Source organism: Odocoileus virginianus, chromosome 3 (genome assembly GCF_023699985.2).
Source record: "Odocoileus virginianus isolate 20LAN1187 ecotype Illinois chromosome 3, Ovbor_1.2, whole genome shotgun sequence".
Lineage (NCBI taxonomy): Eukaryota > Metazoa > Chordata > Mammalia > Artiodactyla > Cervidae > Odocoileus > Odocoileus virginianus.
Window position 1 is genome coordinate 8427156 of NC_069676.1, and position 22391 is coordinate 8449546.

At 39.2% G+C, this 22391-nt stretch overlaps 1 protein-coding gene and 1 pseudogene across 1 annotated transcript; both read right to left on the reverse strand.

Moving 5' to 3' along the window:
• Nucleotides 1–1154: 1154 nt before the first annotated feature.
• LOC110122015 (olfactory receptor-like protein OLF4) lies at nt 1155–2105 on the reverse strand. Its single transcript, XM_020869367.2, has one exon. The coding sequence runs from the start codon at nt 2103–2105 to the stop codon at nt 1155–1157; it is 951 nt and encodes a 316-aa protein (XP_020725026.2).
• Nucleotides 2106–12636: 10531 nt separating this feature from the next.
• LOC139032715 (olfactory receptor-like protein OLF4) lies at nt 12637–13833 on the reverse strand (annotated as a pseudogene).
• Between the last annotated feature and the right edge of the window lie 8558 nt (nt 13834–22391).

Genomic DNA, 22391 nt, shown 5'->3' on the forward strand with positions numbered 1-22391 from the left:
TATGCAAAAACCTTTAGAATTAACAACATAGAGAAAGACAGATGAATATAGACTCATAAGGAGCCCAGCAGAGATCAGAACTCCATTCTACACAGTTTCATTTGGTAGTGAAGGGGTTGTATTAAAACATTTATCATTAGGAGGAGTTCTAATGCATCAAAGTTCAATGATACAACATAAAAGCAAACAGAACTGAAAGCAACATTAATTATCTACTCCTTATCATTCTATACATTTATACAATATTTAAATACAATATTCATAGTTACTCTGCTTTTAAATTTTATGTCAGATAATTGTTTTTTTTTTTTAAAGTGACCCAGTTGAGATTTCATTCCAGGTAAGTAGGAGATTAGAAGACAAGTTTGTTTGCTCAAATTGTGACCCTGTGTCATGTGACCAAACAGATTTTTTTTTCCAAACAGATATTAAAGCTCTCCAGTGAGTCTTTTTTGATCATGATGATCCATACATATATTTGTATATAGAATCTTAGACCTTGAGCAACACAAGGGTTAAGGGCATCGACTCTTTGCATAGTCAAAAGTTCTCATATAATTTTATAGTCATTTCTTTATACCCAATAATTCAACCAACTTTATTTAAAAAAATATGATTTGTCTTGGTTGTCAGATGTATTTTTTTAAATAAGTAATAGAATCCACGGTTCTTTCAGGAAGACAAATGAAAATTACTTGGGGTGTCATATGAGTTTTTAATTAATTAATTTTTAATATAAGGATAATTACTTTATAATGTTGTGTTGGTTTCTGCCTTACAACAACAAGAATCAGACATAACTAGATGCATCCCTCCCACCCATTCATCCCACCCCTCTAGGGCATCACCATTTTGAGAAGCAATTATTCTGAATAAATTTGTGATGAACCATCAGAGGAATGGGATTTCCAAACATTTCTAATCTAAACTTAGGAAAATTTTGAAGTAGGAAACAATATATACTGTCTGAATATCAGACTGATGAAAAAACTTAAAGACAGTTACTAAAATTTTCATAGAGAAGCTGAATCAAAATAAAAGGGAAATCTGAGGAAATAAATAGAAGCAACAGATTTTATTCTACAAAGACCAAAGCATTGCAATATCTGCTTCCAAGCCTTTGAGTCATGTGATCAAGAAAATATTCATTTCTTTCATATAACTGGTAATTTTACACCTGGCATCCCCAAATAGAATCTCTTCAGAGACTTCTTTATGTCTTTGTTCCTCAAACTGTAGATGAAGGGATTCAGCATGGGCATGACCACAGTGTACATCACCGAGGCTGTTACACTTGTGTGTGAGCTGTGTGTAATGGCAGAGCTAAGGTACACTCCTAAGACTGTACAATAAAATAAGGAGACAACTGAGAGGTGAGATGCACAGGTGGAGAATACTTTATATTTCCCCTGAGCCGATGAGATTCCAGTTATGGAGGAAACTATTTTAGAGTAAGAGTAGATTATGCCAGCAAAAGGACCACCACCAAAGAGAGCAGCTGAAAAATAGATCACTATGTTATTGAGAAAAGTGTCAGAACAAGAAAGTTCTATCACCTGATTGAGTTCACAGAAAAAGTGGTGGATTTCCAAGTCTGAGCAGAAGGACAATCGCAACACCATCAAACTGTGTAACAAGGAATACATGATATTCATTGTCCAAGAGAGCAGCACCAGCAGTCCACAGAGCCGGGGGCTCATGATGACCATGTACTGCAGGGGGTGGCAGATGGCCATGTACCGATCATAGGCCATCACAGCCAGGAGAATGTCATCTAATCCTGCAAAGAGTATATAAAAATATATCTGGGTGATACAAGCTTCATAGGTGATAACTTTGCTATGTGTCTGGATGTTCCACAGCATATTTGGGATGGTGGTAGAGGTGAAACAGATGTCTACAAAGGATAGGTTGGAGAGGAAGAAGTACATGGGGGTGTGGAGGCAGGAGTCTGAGCTGACAGCCAGGATGATGAGCAGGTTTCCAAACACAGTGATCAGGTACATGGAGAAGAAAATCACAAATATGAGGGGCTGCAGTTCTGGTTTCTCTGAAAATTCCAGAAGAAGAAATTTTGAAATTTGTGTATTGTTCTCCAGTTCCATATGGCAAATGTGACTAGGGAGAAAAGGAAAGCAACTGATTAATTTTCACTTAAACGGGCATACCTAAAGTAGCTGAAATACTATAATTTCTATTTTGTAGGCAAGAAATTGATGTTAATATGTTGCATATATACGAATTTTTCTTGATGGTATACCTCATTTCACCTCTGACTAGAATTTTTATTGTCCCATTCTCAGTAAATTTACAAGGCTTTGACCCCTGGGTCAGGAAGATCCCCTGGCAAAGGGGATGCCTATTGACTCCAGTATTCTTGCCTGGAGAATTCCATGGACAGAGGATCTTGTCCATGGGGTCACAAAGAATATGACAGGACTGAGCTACTAACACTTTCACTCTACAGTTTTAATGAGAAACTCTTTCATGCCTTTGAGGAATTTTTATTGAGAGCCAACATGTTCCAAGAACAAAGAGGGATGCAGAAAAACAAATCTCCACATTTCAAGAATGGAGATAGATGATATTAAAGTAAATATTTTATAGAAGATGACAAATGGTGACAGATGTTATGAAGAAAATGAAACCAGATACAAAGAAGAGAGTAGTAAAAGGAGTTATTTTGCACTGAGTGTTCAGGCAAGGTCTGCAAACAAAGGGTTATTTGAAGAGACACCAGGAAAGAGAGAGAAGCATTTAGTATGATACCAGGAGAAGTGTATTCCTGGAAGAGGGAGCTGCCACTACAAAGGATCTGAGGATGATGCTGGTTCCACATGTTCAAATGCAAACAAGGAAGCCAGTAGGGCAAAGGAATAAGCAAGAGGCAGAGTGATTAGAGATGGTGTCAGGGATGCTGAAGAAAAACATGGCCTCCCTGCTACAGCTGAACCTTCATTCCAGAGAATTCCTCCTTCCTGTTGTTCCCAGCACTTCAGAAATTTAGTTGCAAAGGCACCCTGTGGATTGAAGGAGGTCCTCTTCTTAGTACCGCCTGTTCACTGAGTTCTGGCCTCTCTCACCTTATTATGTCACCTTAATATATGACCAGGTGCTTCTGCTTTAAGAACTGCTCTCACTCCACAAGGCACAGACACACCGTGGCTTCCTGGACTGTGTTACTGTCATGATTTTCTCATCCAGAACCACCCTCCTTAGGCTATCAGTGGTGACAACTCAAGCTAGTCGGATCAGATTAAATTTCTTCTAAAGAATTTTTAAAAGGTACCTAGAAATTTCACTTCATAAATTTCCAAGGAAGCAATAAATTTGAGGCTCCTTTCTGTTTTGGCCACTTGATACAAACAGCCAACTCATTGGAAAAGACCCTGATACTGGGAAAGATTGAGAACATAAGGAAAAGGGGGCAACGGAGGATGAAATGGTTGGATGGCATCACTGATTCAATGGACATGAGTTTGGTCAAACTCTGGGAGATGGTGGGGGACAGAGAAGCCTGGCATGCTGCAGTCCATGGGGTCACAGAGAATTGGAGACAACTTGTCAGCTGAACAATGACAACAACCACCCACTTTTCTTTATATTAAAGAAATATAAAAAGTATTAGAGATAGATAGATATAATGAAGGAAAAAAGATCTGATGAGCTCCAGTGCCCCTGAGAAAATGTGACTAAGAAAAATTTCCTTTGTTTGGGAACATTGCAAATTCAGCTACGTATCCTTAATGCCCAGGTAAAATCATAAAGAAAAATATTTTTTTGCCAATGACAGAAACAATGATATATATGTAATGTGAAAAATATACAGATTTAATACCCCAAGAGAAAAATAAACAAAGGGAGTAAACTAAGAAATCAAAATGGAACCATGGAATACAACCAAATTTCTGTGAGTGTTATATGAATCAGTGGAAGATTTGTTTGTCCTGAGTGTTTTTCATATTACTTTAAAAATTATATTTTTGTGATCTGATACTGAATGAAGAAAGACCTGTCTATTTTCTTATGGGAGTTATTTTATTTATCATTCTTGTGCTTAATATTTCTTTTTAACATAAATCCAGTGGGCACAATTTAATTCCTGTTCTGGTCTTTGTCCAACATGCAAAGGTCTTTCCATTCCATACTTGTAAAGCCTAAGGAGGTAATGAAAATTCATTCTGTTATTCTGGATAAAGGTATTTGCATAGTTTAAACCTGAAGACACTATGTTGTAGTCTGTGCTGTTCTGTGCTTATCTGACTCTTTGCAACCCCATGGACTGTAGCCCACCAGGCTCCTCTGTCCACTAGGATTCTCCAGACAAGAATACTGGGGTGGGTTTCCATGCCCTCCTCCAAGGGATCTTCCTAACCCAAGAATCAAAGCCAGGTCTCCTGCATTGCAGGCAAATTCTTTAGTGTCTGAGCCACCAGGGAAGCCATATTAGCCTACTGCACTGCAACTCTGTCACTATAATGCAATATCAGTAGAGACTTCAACTGCATTGTTCACTCACTTTTCCCAAAGATATGGGAATATATGCATATTTATTTAAAAATGCACTTAAGAAAGTTAGAAATTATGAAATAAAAAGAACAGCAAAAACAGTAAAAAAAAAAAAAAAGGTGATTTTGCATAATTGTATTAAATATAACTGAGTGGAATGTCAAAACTGAAACATGATGTGTAATAACAGTCATTGGACAATTACAACACTAAGTGATAATTAATTAAGAAAAGACTTTGACTTAGGAGAATATAACATATAATTTACCCAGAAATTTTGGCACATAGCAGATGCTTTGCTATTATTTGTGGAATGATTAGGAATTAGGTTCCCTCAGATATGAACACTGTCCTATAGGAGCATTATATTTCAATTTGGTTGGGAAAGTCCAGATTGTTGAATAAAACGTGGCATAAATGACTGTCTACCTGGAAGAAAATGAAGTGGTTCCTTACACAGCACATCTTTTAAAAAGGGACCAAAGATCCCCAAAGTAAACAATCTACTTTAGATGAACATATAAAAAACTACACATAAAATCATAGAAGACTATCATAATTAAGGTGAGAAAATCGGAAGTAAGGAGAAAGACAGATTTGACTCTATAAAACTTAACATTTTATGGTCAAAACACCCAACCAAAAGTCAATTACAGAACCAATAATTTGTCAAGATCATTGGAAATGCAGCAGCTGTTGAGAAATAGGCACACACTGATCAAATATATGAATCTTTACTCAAAGTGACTAATAGGTTAAAAATCACCAAGAAGTCTCATTCACAACCCTCAGCCCAGGAAAACACTTATTATAGATTGAGGTTGAATCTTCTAAAGAGGTATCACAGACATAAGGGGAGTTCTGTAATTTTGCTGGCAAAAATGTGATGTGGAGAACATTTTGGAAACTACCTATGACAGCTCTTGATTGTGGAAGCACAGATATTCTTTAACTCAGAGTTCCTGCATCTCTGCACTACTGAACATTCTTTGGCAGACCATTCTCTGTGATGGGGTCTGCCCTGTATACTGTAGGATGTTTAGAAGCATCCTTGCCCATCATCTACCCTTCATCAGTGTGATAGTGAAAAATGTCTACTCATATCACTAAGTGTCCCCTGGAGGACACAATTACCCTTGGTTGGGAAGCAGTTTTAAATTAACAGTATCCACATATTTTCATAATAACTTATAGCATACCTGCAAGTTGCTAAGAGACAGCAGATCTGAAAATTTCTCATCACAGGAAATAAATTGGAACTATGTGTGGTGACAGACGTTAACTAGATGTACTGTGGTGATCATTTAGTGATATAAACAAATACTGAATCAACATATAGTATGCTTGTAACTCATATGTTGTTATGTGTCAAAGAAAGGAAGTGAAAGAAAGTGAAAGTCTCTCAGTCATGTCTGGCTCTTTGAAACCCCACTAGCATGATATAATTGTTAAAAGTGACATTCATGCTTCCAAGCACAATGTTTACTTGGAAAGCCAGCAAACAGCCACAATGATCTCTGACCTCTGTGCTATGCTAGATTGGTCCTTAGGTGACCTCAAGTACATGTTCCTGGCTTCCCTCCTCTCTGATCCTCTCCCGAAGTATCTGTGAAGCTCTCAGACTCACCCGCTTGGGAACTCTGCATGGAAGTTTTCCCTGCAAAGGTCAAGATCTCCCCCCTAAATAATTGGTGATGGAGGCCAAAGTTCGTCCCTAAACAAGACAACAGCATTGGTCTCTCAGGCAGATGTAGGACTGCATAAGCAACGACCATGTGCTATCCAACCACAGTGGCACAGGCTGAGGGACTGCAGCAGAGGAGATATTTAGAGCTTCCTGTGTCAGCTCATTAGGCATGTTTCCTCTTGCTACTCCAACCTCTATATACATGATTTTCCTGGGAGATTGGTCTGGACAGAATGTATTATTCTCCTGCTGATTCTCTGTTCCTAGGAGACTGCATTATAAGTTAGTTGAATTCAATTTTTATCACTCCTTCTCATTTAACTCTTATGCTTCCAAAAGTCTAAGCCTCCCAGAACCTCATCACATCCCACATCACATCAAATTTTCTCATATGGGCATATGTCTTGACTAGGTCCTTAGGGTCTTCAGTACTTTGATTAGTGATTGGAACACAACCCCTGCAATATCTGAGAATTACAATTTCTCTCTTCAAAATGGGGGCTAACTCCACTTCTTTAATGTAAAACTTGGATATTAAAATCCTTGGTTTCAAGAAAGTTTTACAAACTCAATAAGGATTTCCTACTGATAGTAACATCTGTCATTATAAAACATTAAAACTTGTCTCATGCACGCAACCTGGGCTGGTGATCTGTTTCAAGTGCTTGGGCCTGGTGGACTGGGAAGACCCAGAGGGATCGGGTGGAGAGGGAGGTGGGAAGGGGGACTGGGATGGGGAATACATGTAAATCCATGGCTAATTCATTTCAATGTATGACAAAAACTACTGTAATGATGTAAAGTAATTAGCCTCCAACTAATAAAAATAAATGGGAAAAAAAAGCTTAAAAAAAACATTAAAACTATAAAAGATATATTTAGATGTTTTTGTGTAACACTAGTTTAGAATATTTTAGGGACTGTCAAGTTTAATCTTGAAAACTGTGTGTTCTATGAGTTAGAATGTGTAAGAACTCCATTCAACATTGTAGAAATGGTTCTCAGAGGGATTTAAAGTTCTGCTTAAAAGTATAAACCAAGTAAGGGATGGAATCTTGTTTGGAATTGGGTAAGATACTTTCAGTTCTCAAACTCTGGGCAGTGATTCTCAATCAGAGATGAGTTTGTCCCTGGGGATATTTGACAATGTGTAAAGGATGCTACTAATCCCCAGTGTACAGTAGGATAACACCCTGTACAAGTACCTTTCCTGCCTCAAATGCCAACAGTGAGAATTGTATGTGTTTAGCCACTCAGTTGTGCCTGACTCTTTGCAATGCCGTGGCCTGTAGCCCACCAGGCTCCTCTGTCCATGGGATTTCCCAGGTAAGAATATTGGAACAGATTGCCATTTCCTTCTCCAGGGGATTTTCTCTACCCAGGGATCAAAGGGTCACCTGCATTGCAGGCAGATTCCATACCATCTGAGTCATGAGGGAAGCCTGTAAGAAGGTAAGGAAATCTAAGACCAGAACTTCTACAGGTTCTTTGTGCATACTTATCACCAAGGTTTGTGATTCAAATGCACATTGTGACTCATCAGGTCTCTAAAGGGCCCAGGGGTTGCCTTTGCAGCAAAATCTTAGGTGTTGAAGTTGCAGGTCTTGCTCTGTGGACCACAGTTTGGATATCAAGGCAGTTGGTCCTATGTTAGAGTCAAGTACACATATCTTTGGTCTTCTCCTTGAAGGATCTTTTATGTATATATTTTGAAAGAATCATTTTCACTCACTTCATAGGTGATTGTGATTGTGTCCAGATCTCTAAAATATAATAGCCCTTGAGTGACATCAAATAAAATATATATTAAAAAGACTTTAGGTCCTCCCCGGTGGCCCAGTGGCTAAGGTTCCACATTCCCAATGCTTGGGGCCAGGGATCAATCCCTAGTTGGGGAATTGCTACTTAGATATGCTACTTAGAGTTCTCATGCCACATCTTAAAAAAGATCTTGCATGCCTCAACTAAGACATGTCACCACCAAATTTTTAAAAAGGGGAAGAAAAGAAGACTCTGGGGTAGGCAGCATAAGGGACTCCAAAAGAGTTCATACCTTAAACCAAAGAACTTTGGAATATATTTGTTGCATAGCAAGGTAATTGAGACAGAAGATGGGATAAAATTACTAGTCATATATTTAAGATAAGAAGATCATGCACCTTGAAAGTGAAAGTGGCTCAGTCCAGTCTGACCCTCTGCGACAAATTCTCCAGGCCAGAATTCAGAGTGGGTAGCCTTTCCCTTCTCCAGGGGATCTTTCCAACCAGGGATCAAACGCAGGTCTCCCACATTGCAGGCAGATCCTTTACCAACTGAGCTATCAGGGGTGTAAACACAATGATCCTCTAAATGTAGAAGACAGAGTAAAAATTGGAGTCAGAGATTTGAAGATGTTGTGCTGCTGGCACTGCAGAGAGAAGGAGGGTCATGAGCCAATGTATGAAGCTGCCGCCTGGAAACTGGAATAGAAGAAGGAATTCATTCTCACCTGGAACATCCTGAAAGATCCAAACCTTCCAGATGTCTTCATTTAAGCCCATTAAAAACCTATTTTAGGCTTCTGACCTCTAGAGGTTGAAGATAGAATGTTTTTTAAGTCACAGTCTGTTAATTTCTTACAGAAGCAGGAGGAATATAATGCAGATACTTAAGCAAGAAAATATTGTTGCCAGGAAATGAGTTTAAGCTTCTCAAATCATTCACCTTTGGCATGCCATTCTATATTGAAATCCCTTTTCAAGACAAGATATTAGAGTTAATTTGGAGATATTCAATACCGTTACCTGGTATAGAGAATTTCTCGTTAGTAAATGTGGTTCTGACTTCAAAGGCTTTGGGAATTTAAAGTAGGAAAAAAGTAATCCCTTATTCAAATTAAAGTAATATATTCTATTTTAAATCTTCCAGGTTATGTTTATTCAAATGTCATTCCCTTCAATCTCTCTCAGGTTTTCTTTCAACATGGTAGATGAGATGATGATTGAGTCTATGTATATATGCATACGTGTGAGTGTGTTGAGTTGAAAGAACAATAAGTACAAATGCACACACATATATACATTCACACAGTAGCTATTCTTTTTTTTTCATTTATTTTTATTAGTTGGAGGCTAATTACTTTACATCATTGCAGTGATTTTTGTCATACATTGAAATGAATTAGCCATGGATTTACATGTATTCCCCATCCCGGTCCCCCCTCCCACCTCCCTCTCCACCCGATCCCTCTGGGTCTTCCCAGTGCACCAGGCCATTCTTGAATGCTTTCTTTGGGCTCATCAAAATAAATCAGTATATATCTAACATTCATTTATTCCTTACAGCATGCACATGAATTAAGGTTTGCTATTAAGCTTGGGCATATTTTGAACTCCAAAAAATGAACCAGGTAGTGTGTACTGTTAATTTTTGAAATTTAACAAATTGTATAGTTTAAAACTTGCAGTTTATTGTATGTAATTATACTTCAATGAATTAGGTAGAATTTAAAACTTCTGGTTTTGCGTGACTCAAGGTAGTAAATAAATCCCATGTAGTTGATTCACACCTAAAATTGGGAGATATCTCTTCTACCATGGAAGAAAACAAAGTGTCCTATATGGATATAGGAAGAGTCAAATTAAAATAAAACAGTCAATATTTCATAAACCACTTTTGTTCTGTAAATTAAAGACTAACCTACAAAGGTCCATATAGTCAAAGCTATGGTTTTTCCAGTATTCATGTATGGATGTGAAAATTGAACCATAAGGAATGGTGAACCATAAAGAATGCCAAAGAATTGGTGCTTTCAAACTGTGGTGCTGGGAAAAACTCTTGAGAGTCCCTTGGCCTGCAAGGAGGTCAAACCAGTCAATCTTAAAGGAAATCAACCTTGAGTGTTCATTGGAAGGACAGATGCTGAAGCTGAATTTCCAATACTTTGGCCACCTAATGTGAAGAGCCAACTCATTGGTAAAGACCTTGATTCTAGGAAAGACTGAAGGCAGGAAGAGGAGGGGACAACAGGGGATGAGATGGTTGGATGGCATCAACAGCTCAATGGACATGAGTTTGAGCAAACTTCAGGAGATAGTCAAGGACAGGGAACCCTGCATGCTGCAGTCCATGGGATTGCAAAGAGTCAGACATGACTGAGTGACTCAATAACTACTGCATATATAAAAGGAAGAAATTGGCATAAAGTGGCTCAAGAGAGAAGAGCACTACAACCACACACAACATCATGGAGGAGCTTTTAAAACACAAAATAGAGCCTGACAGTAGACCCAAGCAGAAGAGATAATCTGTCTCAGAACATCGCCCCATCTTATATTCCTATGTGATAATAAGGGCATTATTATCCATCTGCTCTTAGGATAACTTGTTATGCAGCAACAAGCTGATATAACAATCCAAGTGAAGAGAACTGAGGAAATTAAAATAATATACTGCTTCTCATTCTGGGCAGTTCTGATATTTAAATAGCACTGTGTTTTTCCAGTCTGTTTCATATAACTGTCACTCCATTAAAAAGTAACTCTATTGAGATTTTCTTACAGGTAACCATGTGAGGTGAAAAGGACTTGCTTGTTTGTTCAAACTGTGAGACTCTAAATCACAGGAATGGACAGGAATTTAAGCTCTCTAGTGAGTCATACTTTGGAGACACACACACATATATGACACTTATATTGTTTACTCAGCACCTTTCCAGTGGTTATGATAAAACTTAGAATGGGGAAAGATATTTCACTTACTGCCCTGGAAGAAATCATATCTGTAAGCAACATTGCAAGTTTTCAAGCAGAAGAAAGATAATTTAATATAAAATATAATTACACCAAACAGTGCTTTACCCCAACAATAAACCAATACACATGGACATTGATCTTACATACAACAATAAGTAAATATACATCAGAAAAAAAATAGCTTGTCTAGTTAAAATCTGGCATAAATTTGTGCTTCATTATAGTTAAGATCATCTCAGACTCCAGAACTTATGTCAAACTCTTTATTGAAACTTACCTTTCACATAGACTACAATTGGAGACATGCATTTGATGATCAGTATTTCCAGTGACTCTAGTAGCCAATGTGGACACTGAGCTATATAAAGAAAAAGATACTTTATGGAATAAAATCAATGCCCTGTTAGAAAACTCTCTACATGGTAAGGTCTACATTTTCAGGAAGAGCAATTATGGTAGTGATGTACAAATGAATGATGAGCAAAAAATGATAAATTGTGGTTTCATAATTTATACTCTTATGGAATTATGTAACTGGCTTTAGTTGCCAAAATAGCTTTTTTTCTTCCCTCAAAGAGGTAGCTAAATTCATGATCATTTATTTAGTAAAATGAGATAAACTTGTTCTGTACATATAGTTCAAGAAGAAAATATTCATAGAAGATGGACCCAGTCTTACAAGATACCTGGGAATTTCCATTTATTTCACTTAAGACTGTGAATCAATTTGGGACAGCAGAAAAATGAAAAAGGATAAAATATATATGACAGAGCAGAAAAGGTAATGAAGTGAGTCACTGAATTGAAATCAAAGAAATGGAAATAGCAGACAATAAGTGGAAGGAGCAAGTGCTATTTCTACAATCCCATCAAAGAATTGCAAAAAGTGGCCCTGAGGCTTTAGCCCTATTATCATATGCATTTCTTCAGCCCAAGGACAAATGACCCTCCTATAGTTTTGAAAGGTTGTTGCTGAAAGATAAGATAAGACGCCAGGATTCTTGGCCTCCGGAGAGACGAATTCAATTGCGGGGCCAGAGAGGAGGCTGGATCACTCAGAGCTTTTGTGTAATAAAGTTTTATTAAAGTATAAGGGAGATAGAGAAAGCTTCTGACACAGGCATCAGAAGGGGGCAGAAAGAGTACCCCCCTGCTAGTCTTCAGTTGGATGTTATATAGTCACTCACAGTCTGTTAGTGAAAAGAAAGGAATGTCTTAAAATTCAGAATGGTACCAGATAATTCATCCCAGGCCATAAAACGATTGACTTGAATCTTGTAGAAGGGCAGATTACCACACAAATAGTTTCATTTACATAGATTAGGGGAACAATATCTGAGTATAACATACTGGTTTGTCAAGTAGATTAAGCCATTTGGCGGAACCATCTGGAAGACAGTTTGGGGTACATAGATTAAGACAAATATTTCCATAAGAAAAAAATGTATTGGTTTACTCAAGGTTTTGAGAATAGTTAGCTTCAGGTGAAACCAGGTGTCACGGCAACACAGCATTTTAAGAGAAACCTCCTTTTAAATTTGTATAGAGAAGGGAAAAAAAAATATCTCTAGTTCGTTTCCTCCTACCACTTAAGAGAGAGAAAAATGTCTGGTACTTGCAGCCTATTTCCTCCGTTTGGAGACCCCTGGCCTTCCTGCCTGTTAACCCTCTCAGTTTCCATCTCAAAGAGTCTTTTCAGAGCCCTCTTTATATCTTGATATCTTTATTGATCAGATAGATGAAGGGACTCAGCATGAGTGTGACCAGAGTGTACATCACCAAGGCAGTTTTACTTGAGTGTGAGCTCGGGGTAGCAGCAGAGCTAAGGTATGCTCCTGGACTTGTACAATAAAATAAGGAGACAACTGAGAGGTGAGATGCACAGGTGGAAAATGCTTTATACTTCCCTTGGGCTGATGAGATTGCTTGTATGAAGAAAACTCTTAGAATAAGAGTTAAGTATGCCAGCTATAGTAGTGGCGCCCAGAAGTCCAGCTCCCAAATACATCACCATGTTATTGAGAAAGGTGTCAGGACAGGCAAGTTGGATCATCTGTTTTATTTCACAAAAATAGTGAGGGATTTCCAAAGCTGTACAAAAGGACATGTGAAATGTGAAACCCCCTCCTGAGGAGGGAAAACGTATCACCACCATTTTGCGTAAAACCCCCTCCTGAGGAGAGAAAATAAAACTTTAAGACAAAGAAACTAAACGAGCCAATCAAGGGAGGACAGGAGGTCCCTCACCCCCTTACTCTAACCCACCAATCGGTAACTAACAAGACGTCCTTAGTTAAAGAATTAACCAATCCCCTTAAGCTTCCCGTTTTCCCCACTATACTGTATAAAAATAGATCGCCGCCATCACTTGGGGCTCTGTCCGCATGGCCATTAGGTTGTGTGGAGGGAGTCCCTGCTTGAGCTTGTAATAAAGTTCCTTACTGCTTTTGCATCGATCCGCAGCTCCTGTGGTGTTTGGTGAGATTCCGCGATCCGGGTACAACACACAATCTCAGAACCATTAAGCTGTGTAACAAGGAATGCACGGCACTCACTATCCAGGATATCAGAACCAGCAGTCCAGAGCTGGGGCTTCATGATGACTGTGTAGTGTACGGGATGGCAGATAGCCAGAAAGCAGTCATAGGCCATCACATTGAAGAGAAAGACAACTAATCCTGCAAAAAATATGTAAAAATACATCTGGGTGATGCATCCTTCATAGGTGACATCTTTGCTTTGGGTCTGGATGTTCCACAGCATCTTTGGAATGGTGGTGGAGGAGAAGCAGATGTCTACAAATGACAGGTTGGAGAGGAAGAAGTACATGCGGGTGTGGAGGTGGGAGTCTGAGCTGACAGCCACGATGACAAGCAGGTTTCCAAACACAGCGATCAGGTACATGGAGAAGAAAATCCCAAATCTCAGGATCTACAGTTCTGGTTCCTCGGAAGGTCCCAAAAAAAGAAATTTTGAAATTTGTGTATTGTTTGCTGTTTCCATGTGGTGGGGGTGACTACTGGGGAAAAAAAAGAAAATGGTATTACTAAATACATTACTAATTTTCACTCAAACAAATATAACTCACATAACTGAAATACTGTGGTTTTTATTTTGCTGTAAAGAAATTGATGTTATACTGTAATTTTAATTTTCAATTCAGTTCAGTCACTCAGTCAGGTCCAACTCTTTGAGACCCCATGGACTGCAGCACACCAGGCCTCCCTGTCCATCAAAAGCACCCAGAGCTTACTCAAACTCATGTCCATCGAGTTGGTGATACCATCTAGCCATCTCATCCTCTATTGCCCCCTTCTCCTCCTTCCTTCAATCTTTCCCAGCATCAGGGCCTTTTCCAGTGAATCATCTATTTGCATCAGGTGGCCAAGGTATTGGAGTTCCAGCTTTAGCATCAGTCCTTTCAGTGAGTATTCAGGACTGATTTCCTTTTGGATTGACTGGTTGGATTTCCTTGCAGTCCAAGGGACTCTCAAGAGTCTCCTCTCACACCACAGTTTAAAAGCATCAATTCTTCGGTACTCAACTTACTTTATAGTCCAAATTTCACATCCATACATGACTACTGGAAAAACCATAACTTTGACTATATGGACATTTACTGGCAAAGCAATGTCTCTGCTTTTTAATATGCTGTCTAGGTTTGTCATAGCTTTTCTTCGAAGGAGCAAGTGTCTTAATTTCATGCCTGAGGTCACCATTTGCAGTGATTTTGGAGTCCAGAACAATAAAATCTGTCACTGTTTCCCTGTCAATTTGACATGAAGTGATGGGACTGGATGCCATGATCTTAGTTTTTTGAATGTTGAGTGGTAAGCCAGCTTTTTCACTCTCCTCTTTCACTTTCCTCAAGAGGCTCTTTAGTTTTTCTTTGCTTTCTGCCATAAGGGTGGTGCTATCTGAATATCTGAGGTTATTGATATTTCTCCTGGAATCTTGATTCCAGCTTGTACTTCATTTCTTCATTTTTCTGTCAAGGAATTGATGTTAACATGTTGTGTATAGATATATTCTCCTTGAGGGTATACCTTATTTCACTTTTGATTAGAAATTTTGGCCTATTCTCATCATGGTTCCATAGAATTCATGTATTTACAGTTTTAATGAGAATATTCATGTATTTGATAAATATATATATATAGAGAGAGAGAGCCAGTCATGTCCCAAGCACAAATAGGAAATAAATCTGAAAAACAAATCTCCCACAATCCAAGGACAGTGAAAAATGATATTTAAATAAATATATATTATTATATAATATGTCAGAAGTTGACAGATGGCTCCATTTTAAAGAATCTGCCTGCAATGCAGGAGATGCCCGATACGTGGGTTCAATCCTTCTTTTGGGAAGATCCTCTGGTGAAGAAATGGCAACCCACTCCAGTATTCTTGCCTGGAAAATTTGATGGACAAAGGCTCCTGGTGGGCTACAGTCCATGGGGTCACAAATAATCAGATATGACAGCACATGTCAATGATTTAAATGAGTTACAGGTATTATGAAGAAAACAAAGTAAGATATAAAGGAGAGAATAATAAGAGGTGTTATTTGTACTGAGTGTTCAGATAATGCCAACAAAAAAGGTGATAATTGAACAGGTAAGTCAAGAAAAAGAGGGAAGGATCTTGTATATCAGAAGTGTGTGCCTGGCATAGGGAATGGTTGCTGAAAACTAACTAAGGATGATCCTGGCTCCACATGTTCAAATCCAAACAAGGAAATCAGTGGGGCAGGGGATTGAGGTAGAGGGGTAGTGATTAGAGATGTTATCAGCGATGCTGAGGAACAAGGTTCCTTCCCTGCTACAGGTGACACTTCATTCCACATAGAATCCCTCCTTCCATGTGGTTCATGTGTGTGTGTGTGTGTGTGTGTGTGTGTGCCTAGTTGCTCAGCTGTGTCCAACTCTTTATGACCCCATGGACTATAGCCCACCAGGCTCCTCTGTCCATGGGGATTCTCCAGGCAAGAATACTGGAGTAGGTTACATGCCCTCCTCCAGGAACTCTTCCCAGCCCAAGGATAGAAACTAGGTCTCCCACATTGCAGGCAGTTTCTTTACTGTCTAAGCCACCAGAGAAGTCCTTGTGCTTTATGTATTTAGTTGTAAAAGCCACCCTGTGAATTGAAGGAAAGCCAATCCTTAGTACCTTCTGCTCATTGAGTTCTGGCCTCTGTATTATAAAGCATCTTAATATATGAGCCCAGATGCCTCTTCTTTAAGAACTGTTCTCACTCCATGAGGCACAGAAACTCATACATACATACCATGGCCTCCTGGACTGTGTTCCTACTAAGCATTTCTCACCCAGAACCAGCATATATCAGTATAACTCAAGCTGGTCAGATCAGATTCTTTTTCTCCTAAACAATATATAAATGGTTTCCAGAAATCCCAGTGAGAGAGTCAATTCCTAGGCAGGTTAATAAGAAGTCTAGGGGTACCCATGGAGAGAGGGGTTTGGAATTCTCAAGGAGGAGGAAAGGACAAACTTTTTTCCCCCTCTACATTCCTCAGGATTATATAACAACAATGTGTCCTGCTTGAGGACAGTCTCTGGGGAAAAAAAGAAAACTCTTCTGGCTAATTCTGTTATCTCAAAATGTAAATCATGGGAATAGGTCTGGTGAGATCTTTACAACCTCTAGGCATTCTTCTGATTCACTGTAATAACTAATTTGAGAGTATATAATTCCAGTGCTAAGGCTAGCAAGGGGGTACTCTTTCTACCCCCTTCTGATGTCTATGTCAGAAGCTTTCTCTATCTCCTTTATACTTTAATAAAACTTTATTGCACAAAAGCTCTGAGTGATCCAGCCTCGTCTCTGGCCCCGGATTGAATTCTTCTCCTCCAGAGGCCAAGAACCCCGGCATCTCTGCGTGATTCAGAAACAACCTTTCATCTTGAGGGCTCGTCCGGGATCCTTCAGGACAAGGTAAGGATGCTTGAAGCTCTAGTTCTTTATTCTCCTAGCGAACACATTTTCTGCTGTACATTACTAACTCTACGGGTGTGGTTGTGTGAATGAATGAAATGCCCTGTGCGAACCAAGTGAGGAGCCCTGCTCTGCAGTTCCACGGCGACCTCATATGGCTTATGGCAGAAACCTGTCAGGGGTTTATACCGACCTGCCAATGCCAAGAGGCACCCAACGTCTCCTTCAGGAACCGACCAGAATGGGCAAAGTGTGTGGACCGAACTCTCCTTTCTCGGTCAAACTTTTCGGTCTCTTTGACCATTTCATAACTCTTTGGGAATTAGAAGTACAACCTAATCTAGTGGATCATAGATTTTTAAGGGACTTGTAATCTATGTTGCTAATATGTACTGTGGCCTAGGTCCCAAACTTGGATTGGTAGTCAGGAAGCGCCTAGTCTCGCTAGGCATGGAAAGTTCAAAAGCTAGATGGAGCTCTAGCTCCAAGAGCATCTCTGAGGTTAAAGGTTACTCAGATCGGAACTACAATGTTTGTTGTTTTTTTTTCCTTTGGTAACACTGGCTCTTAGTGGATAAGAGGAGGCTCACACTGGTGTGGTGACGCTTGTAAGAAACATCTCAGTTTCATGTTTGTATCGGTCTTACTGTGACCAGGAATATACTCAAGGTCGTGCACAGGCACTCAGGTGACAAATGTTTCCCCCAGCAGTCTTGGCTTGGGAGCCATTTCTGGAAGGTTACTCTGGTTGCACCCTGGGTGGCATCAGAGGCAAGCAAAGTTTTAATGGTGAGGAGCTGGACATCAGGCAGGGATGCCATCAGGTCTACCCCTGGTGCATCCCCACCCCATCTCGGTGGTAGAACCGGGAGGGACAAGTGTGACACCTGCGTTGGTAAGGGACAGACTAAGTCTGACCGGGAAGGAAAAGCTTTTGGTGTAAAGTCTGTCTACACCCCCATCTAGAGCAGGGAGGGACACCTCCAGTAGAAAAATGGTGCTGGTCGCTTTTTTTCTCTCTTACAGATGGGAGCTAATAATTCCAGCCTCAATCTTTTGAATTGTATCCTGAAAAACTGGGATAGATTTGATCCCCAGGGCTTAAAGAAGACACACCTGGTCTTCCTATGTGATAGTGCATGGCCACGGTACTCACTGGAGGACGGCAAACGGTGGCCAGTTGGAAGGTCTTTTAAGAATAATACTGTTTTACAATTAGACCCGTTCTGTAAAGAACAAGGAAGATGAGATCAGAGTCATTTTGTCAGATGACTCAGGCAGGCGCGTTCTAAGCCTTTAAACTATGGCAAACTAGCAAACATAGAACAAGAGGGAAAGGAGACTCCTGGTAAATTCCTGGATAGACTGAGAGAAGCCCTTTGCAGATACACTGAAATCGATCCCGAAACTGAGGAGGGAAAAGTGATCTTAAAAGATAGATTTCTCACTCAGTCAGCTCCAGATATTCGCTTATCAAAATGGGCGTGTGGACCAAATCAGTCTTTAGACAATCTGTTACAACTTGCTCAGACAGTCTATTATGGAAGGGAATATGAAGAAAAGCAAGGAAGGCAGAGAAAGACAAAGGAATAGACTGAAGCCTTCGCAATGGCTCTGAAAACCGCTCTTAAACAGCCTGAGAGAAATGCCCAGAGGGACCCAAGTGAAAAGGGATGGGCTTGCTATTACTGTGGAAAGGAGGGGCACCTCAAGCGGAATTGCCCTCAGGCAACTAGGCCACCCCCGGCTCCAGGTCCGGTCTGCAAAGGACCACACTGGAGGAGAGACTGCCCCCAGAGGCGTAGGTCTCAGGGGTCGGACTCTCAAGACAATCAGGACTGAAGGTGTCTGGGGGTCCCCACACAAGCTCCCATCCTAATTACACCTGAGGAACCCCAGGTATTGATAACTGTGGGAGGCCAATCCATCGATATCCTTTTAGACACTGGGGCAACTTACTCCGTGCTTACTGAAGCCCCTGGCCCCCTTTCTTCCTGATCTGCTTCCGTAATGGGACTGTCTGGATGAGCCAAAAGATATTATTTCAGTTATCCTTTATCTTGCAACTGGGATTCTGTGCTATTTTCACACGAGTTCCTGATCATGCCAGAATCACCGTCACCCCTTTTTGGGGAGGGATATACTGAGCAAGGTCCATGCCTCTGTTTTCATGAATATGGAGCCCTCCCTTTCTCTCCCTTTAGTTGAACAAAATGTAAATCCTGGAGTATGGGCTGATGGAAGATCTGTGGGTCGAGCACAAAATGATATTCCTGTAGTTGTCAAGCTCAAAGACCCACACTTATTCCCACATAAGAAGCAGTATCCACTGAAACCTGAGGTTAAGGAGGGGTTAAAATCCATGATTGAGAATTTAAAGGAGCAGGGGCTATTAGTTCCCTGTAACAGTCCATGCAGTACTCCTATTTTGGGTATAAAGAAATAAAATGATAAATGGAGACTAGTTCAAGATTTACGAATAATAAATGAGGCTGTGGTTCCTTTACATGCCGTGGTGCCTAATCCTTATACTCTATTGTCTGAAATTCCTGAACAAGCCAAATATTTCTCAGTAATTGATTTGAAAGATGCCTTCTATTCAGTGCCTTTGGCGGAGGAAAGTCAATTTCTATTTGCCTTTGAAGACCCCACGCAGCCAGCTTCTCAGGTAACCTAGACAGTTTTGCCCCAGGGATTTCGTGACAGTCCTCACTTATTTGGACAAAGTTTGTCACAGGATCTAGAAAACTTTAATAGCTCCAAAACAGTGGTGTTACAATATGTAGATGATATTTTGCTGTGTGCTGAGACAGAGGAAGTTTGTTCACGAGCCTCAAAAGACTTCTTAAACTTTCTGGCAGGCTGCGATTATAAGGCATCAAGAGAGAAGGCTCAGCTTTGTCAACAATCTGTTAGATATCTGGGCCTAATCATATCAGAAGGGACTAGGGCCATAGGCCCTGAGAGAATTAAACCTATACTAAACCATCCCCTACCTATGACTTTAAGACAATTGAGAGGATTTCTGGGAATCACAGGCTACTGTCATATTTGGATTCCGGGTTACGGGGAACTTGCCCAGCCTTTATATAAAGTTATAGCTGAAACTCAGCAGGCCCGAACAGACAAACTAGTTTGGTCTCCAGATACACAAAAGGCTTTTAAGGTTCTTCAGACTGCTGTCCTGCAAGCTCCCGCTCTGAGCTTGCCCACGGGGTCAGAATTTAATTTATTTGTCACTGAAAGAAAAGGTATGTCCTTGGGAGTCTTAACACAACCTGGAGGGCCTCACCAGCAACCTATTGCTTATCTAAGCAAATTAGATGTAATTGCACGTGGGTGGCCCCACTGCCTAAGAGTATTTGGGGCAACGGCTTTATTAGCACCTAAAGCTTTAAAAATAATCAATGGACGAAACCTTACTGTACTGACTTCTCATGGCGTGAGTGGAATCTTAAATTCTAAGGTTAATATTTGGATGACAGACAGTAGGCTTCTTAAATATCAAACATTGTTGTTAGAAGGACCAGGAACTAAGCTTAAAGTTTGTGAAAATTTAAATTCCTGCCACCTTCCTTCCTGAGAAGGAAAATGAAACACTTGATCATGATTGTTCCCAATTTCTAACTTTAAACTATACAGCTCGGGGGGATCTAATGGATACCCCATTAGACAATCCTGACATAAAAATATTCACAGATGGCAGTTCTTTTGTTCGGGATGGAAAGCATAAAGCAGATAACACAGTGGTGACTGCTGAACAGGTTTTAGAAGCAAAATCTCTCCCCCAGGGAACCAGTGCCCAGTTAGCGGAGCTTGTGGCTCTGACTGGAGCTCTAGAGTTAAGCAATAACATAATGATACCAACATTGACACTAATTCAATATTAAATTGCCAAAGACTTCAAAATAAAAGAATATAAGAGAAGGTATCTTAAAATGCACGGAGGAAGCAGTATTCAAGTTATAATTTTTATCTTAAATAAAGATACACAGATTCAAATGTGCTCATGGAAGACAAAGTTGACCTTTACTCAAATGACAAAGAAGAATATCTTTTAGATAATGACATAAATTTTAGAATTACATTTAACCACAAAGACTACAAGGAACAATAAGGAATAGGAGAGATGATATTAAAAGTTATAAATATATATAATTATGTATATGTTAGATAAGTATATGTATATATGTATATGTTAGTTAGAAATATGTATAATAGGTAATTAGCACTAAAAAATATGCAGACCATTCTTTTTTGTTTAAAATGAGAATTTTTCAAGTGAATAATGTCACAATGACACAATTCATTATGCAAAAAAATAAAAATAAAAAGCAAAATAGAGAACACATATGACTGAATGCTAGATTTGGCCACACAAAATTTGTTTTGTATCAAACATTTTCACAAATATATCTATATATACATAAAATAACTAAATGACAATCATTTTGTGGAAAAAATAAAGCCAATTCTTTTAAAATAATGTGATCAAAGACAGAATGCAATTATTCCAATCACACCATACAAAGGACTCTCACAATTTCTGATTAAGAGAGTAAATGGTAAACAAATGGATATGTATATACAGCCTCATAAGTTATAAAATAACAGCAAAGTAAAGCTCTGTAGTGTGCCCGTTTTCACATAACAAGTTTTTTATGCTACTATCCAGGAAAGAGAAGTTACTATGTTTCAAGAAGCTTTATTGTAGGTTCTGATTAAGAGAGTAAATGGTAAACAAATGGATATGTATATACAGCCTCATAAGTTATAAAATAACAGCAAAGTAAAGCTCTGTAGTGTGCCCGTTTTCACATAACAAATTTTTTATGCTACTATCCAGGAAAGAGAAGTTACTATGTTTCAAGAAGCTTTATTGTAGGTTCTGATTAAGAGAGTAAATGGTAAACAAATGGATATGTATATACAGCCTCATAAGTTATAAAATAACAGCAAAGTAAAGCTCTGTAGTGTGCCCGTTTTCACATAACAAATTTTTTATGCTACTATCCAGGAAAGAGAAGTTACTATGTTTCAAGAAGCTTTATTGTAGGTTCTGATTAAGAGAGTAAATGGTAAACAAATTGATATGTATATACAGCCTCATAAGTTATAAAATAACAGCAAAGTAAAGCTCTGTAGTGTGCCCATTTTCACATAACAAATTTTTTATGCTACTATCCAGGAAAGAGAAGTTACTATGTTTCAAGAAGCTTTATTGTAGGTATGTATTTGCAAGAACCACTTGGTCCAGATTTTACTCACTAACACAGAAATAGTTAAGGTTGCTTTGTCTTATTAATAAAAATAAATACACTGACTTCACTCTATATCCTACCACATCTAGTAATCTATTTCTTTTCTCTTGTTGTTTAGTATGTCATTAGGCTTATGTTCAAAATTTTCTGGAAGTGCTTTATGCCTCCCACACACTCTTCTAATTGGACTTCCATTATTACCATTTAATTTGCAACACTGAGCCTTACATTACTGAGGTCAATGT

Excerpts from the sequence above, each read along its gene's own strand:
- LOC110122015 (XM_020869367.2), bottom strand. The coding sequence starts at position 2,105 with ATGGAACTGGAGAACAATACACAAATTTCAAAATTTCTTCTTCTGGAA.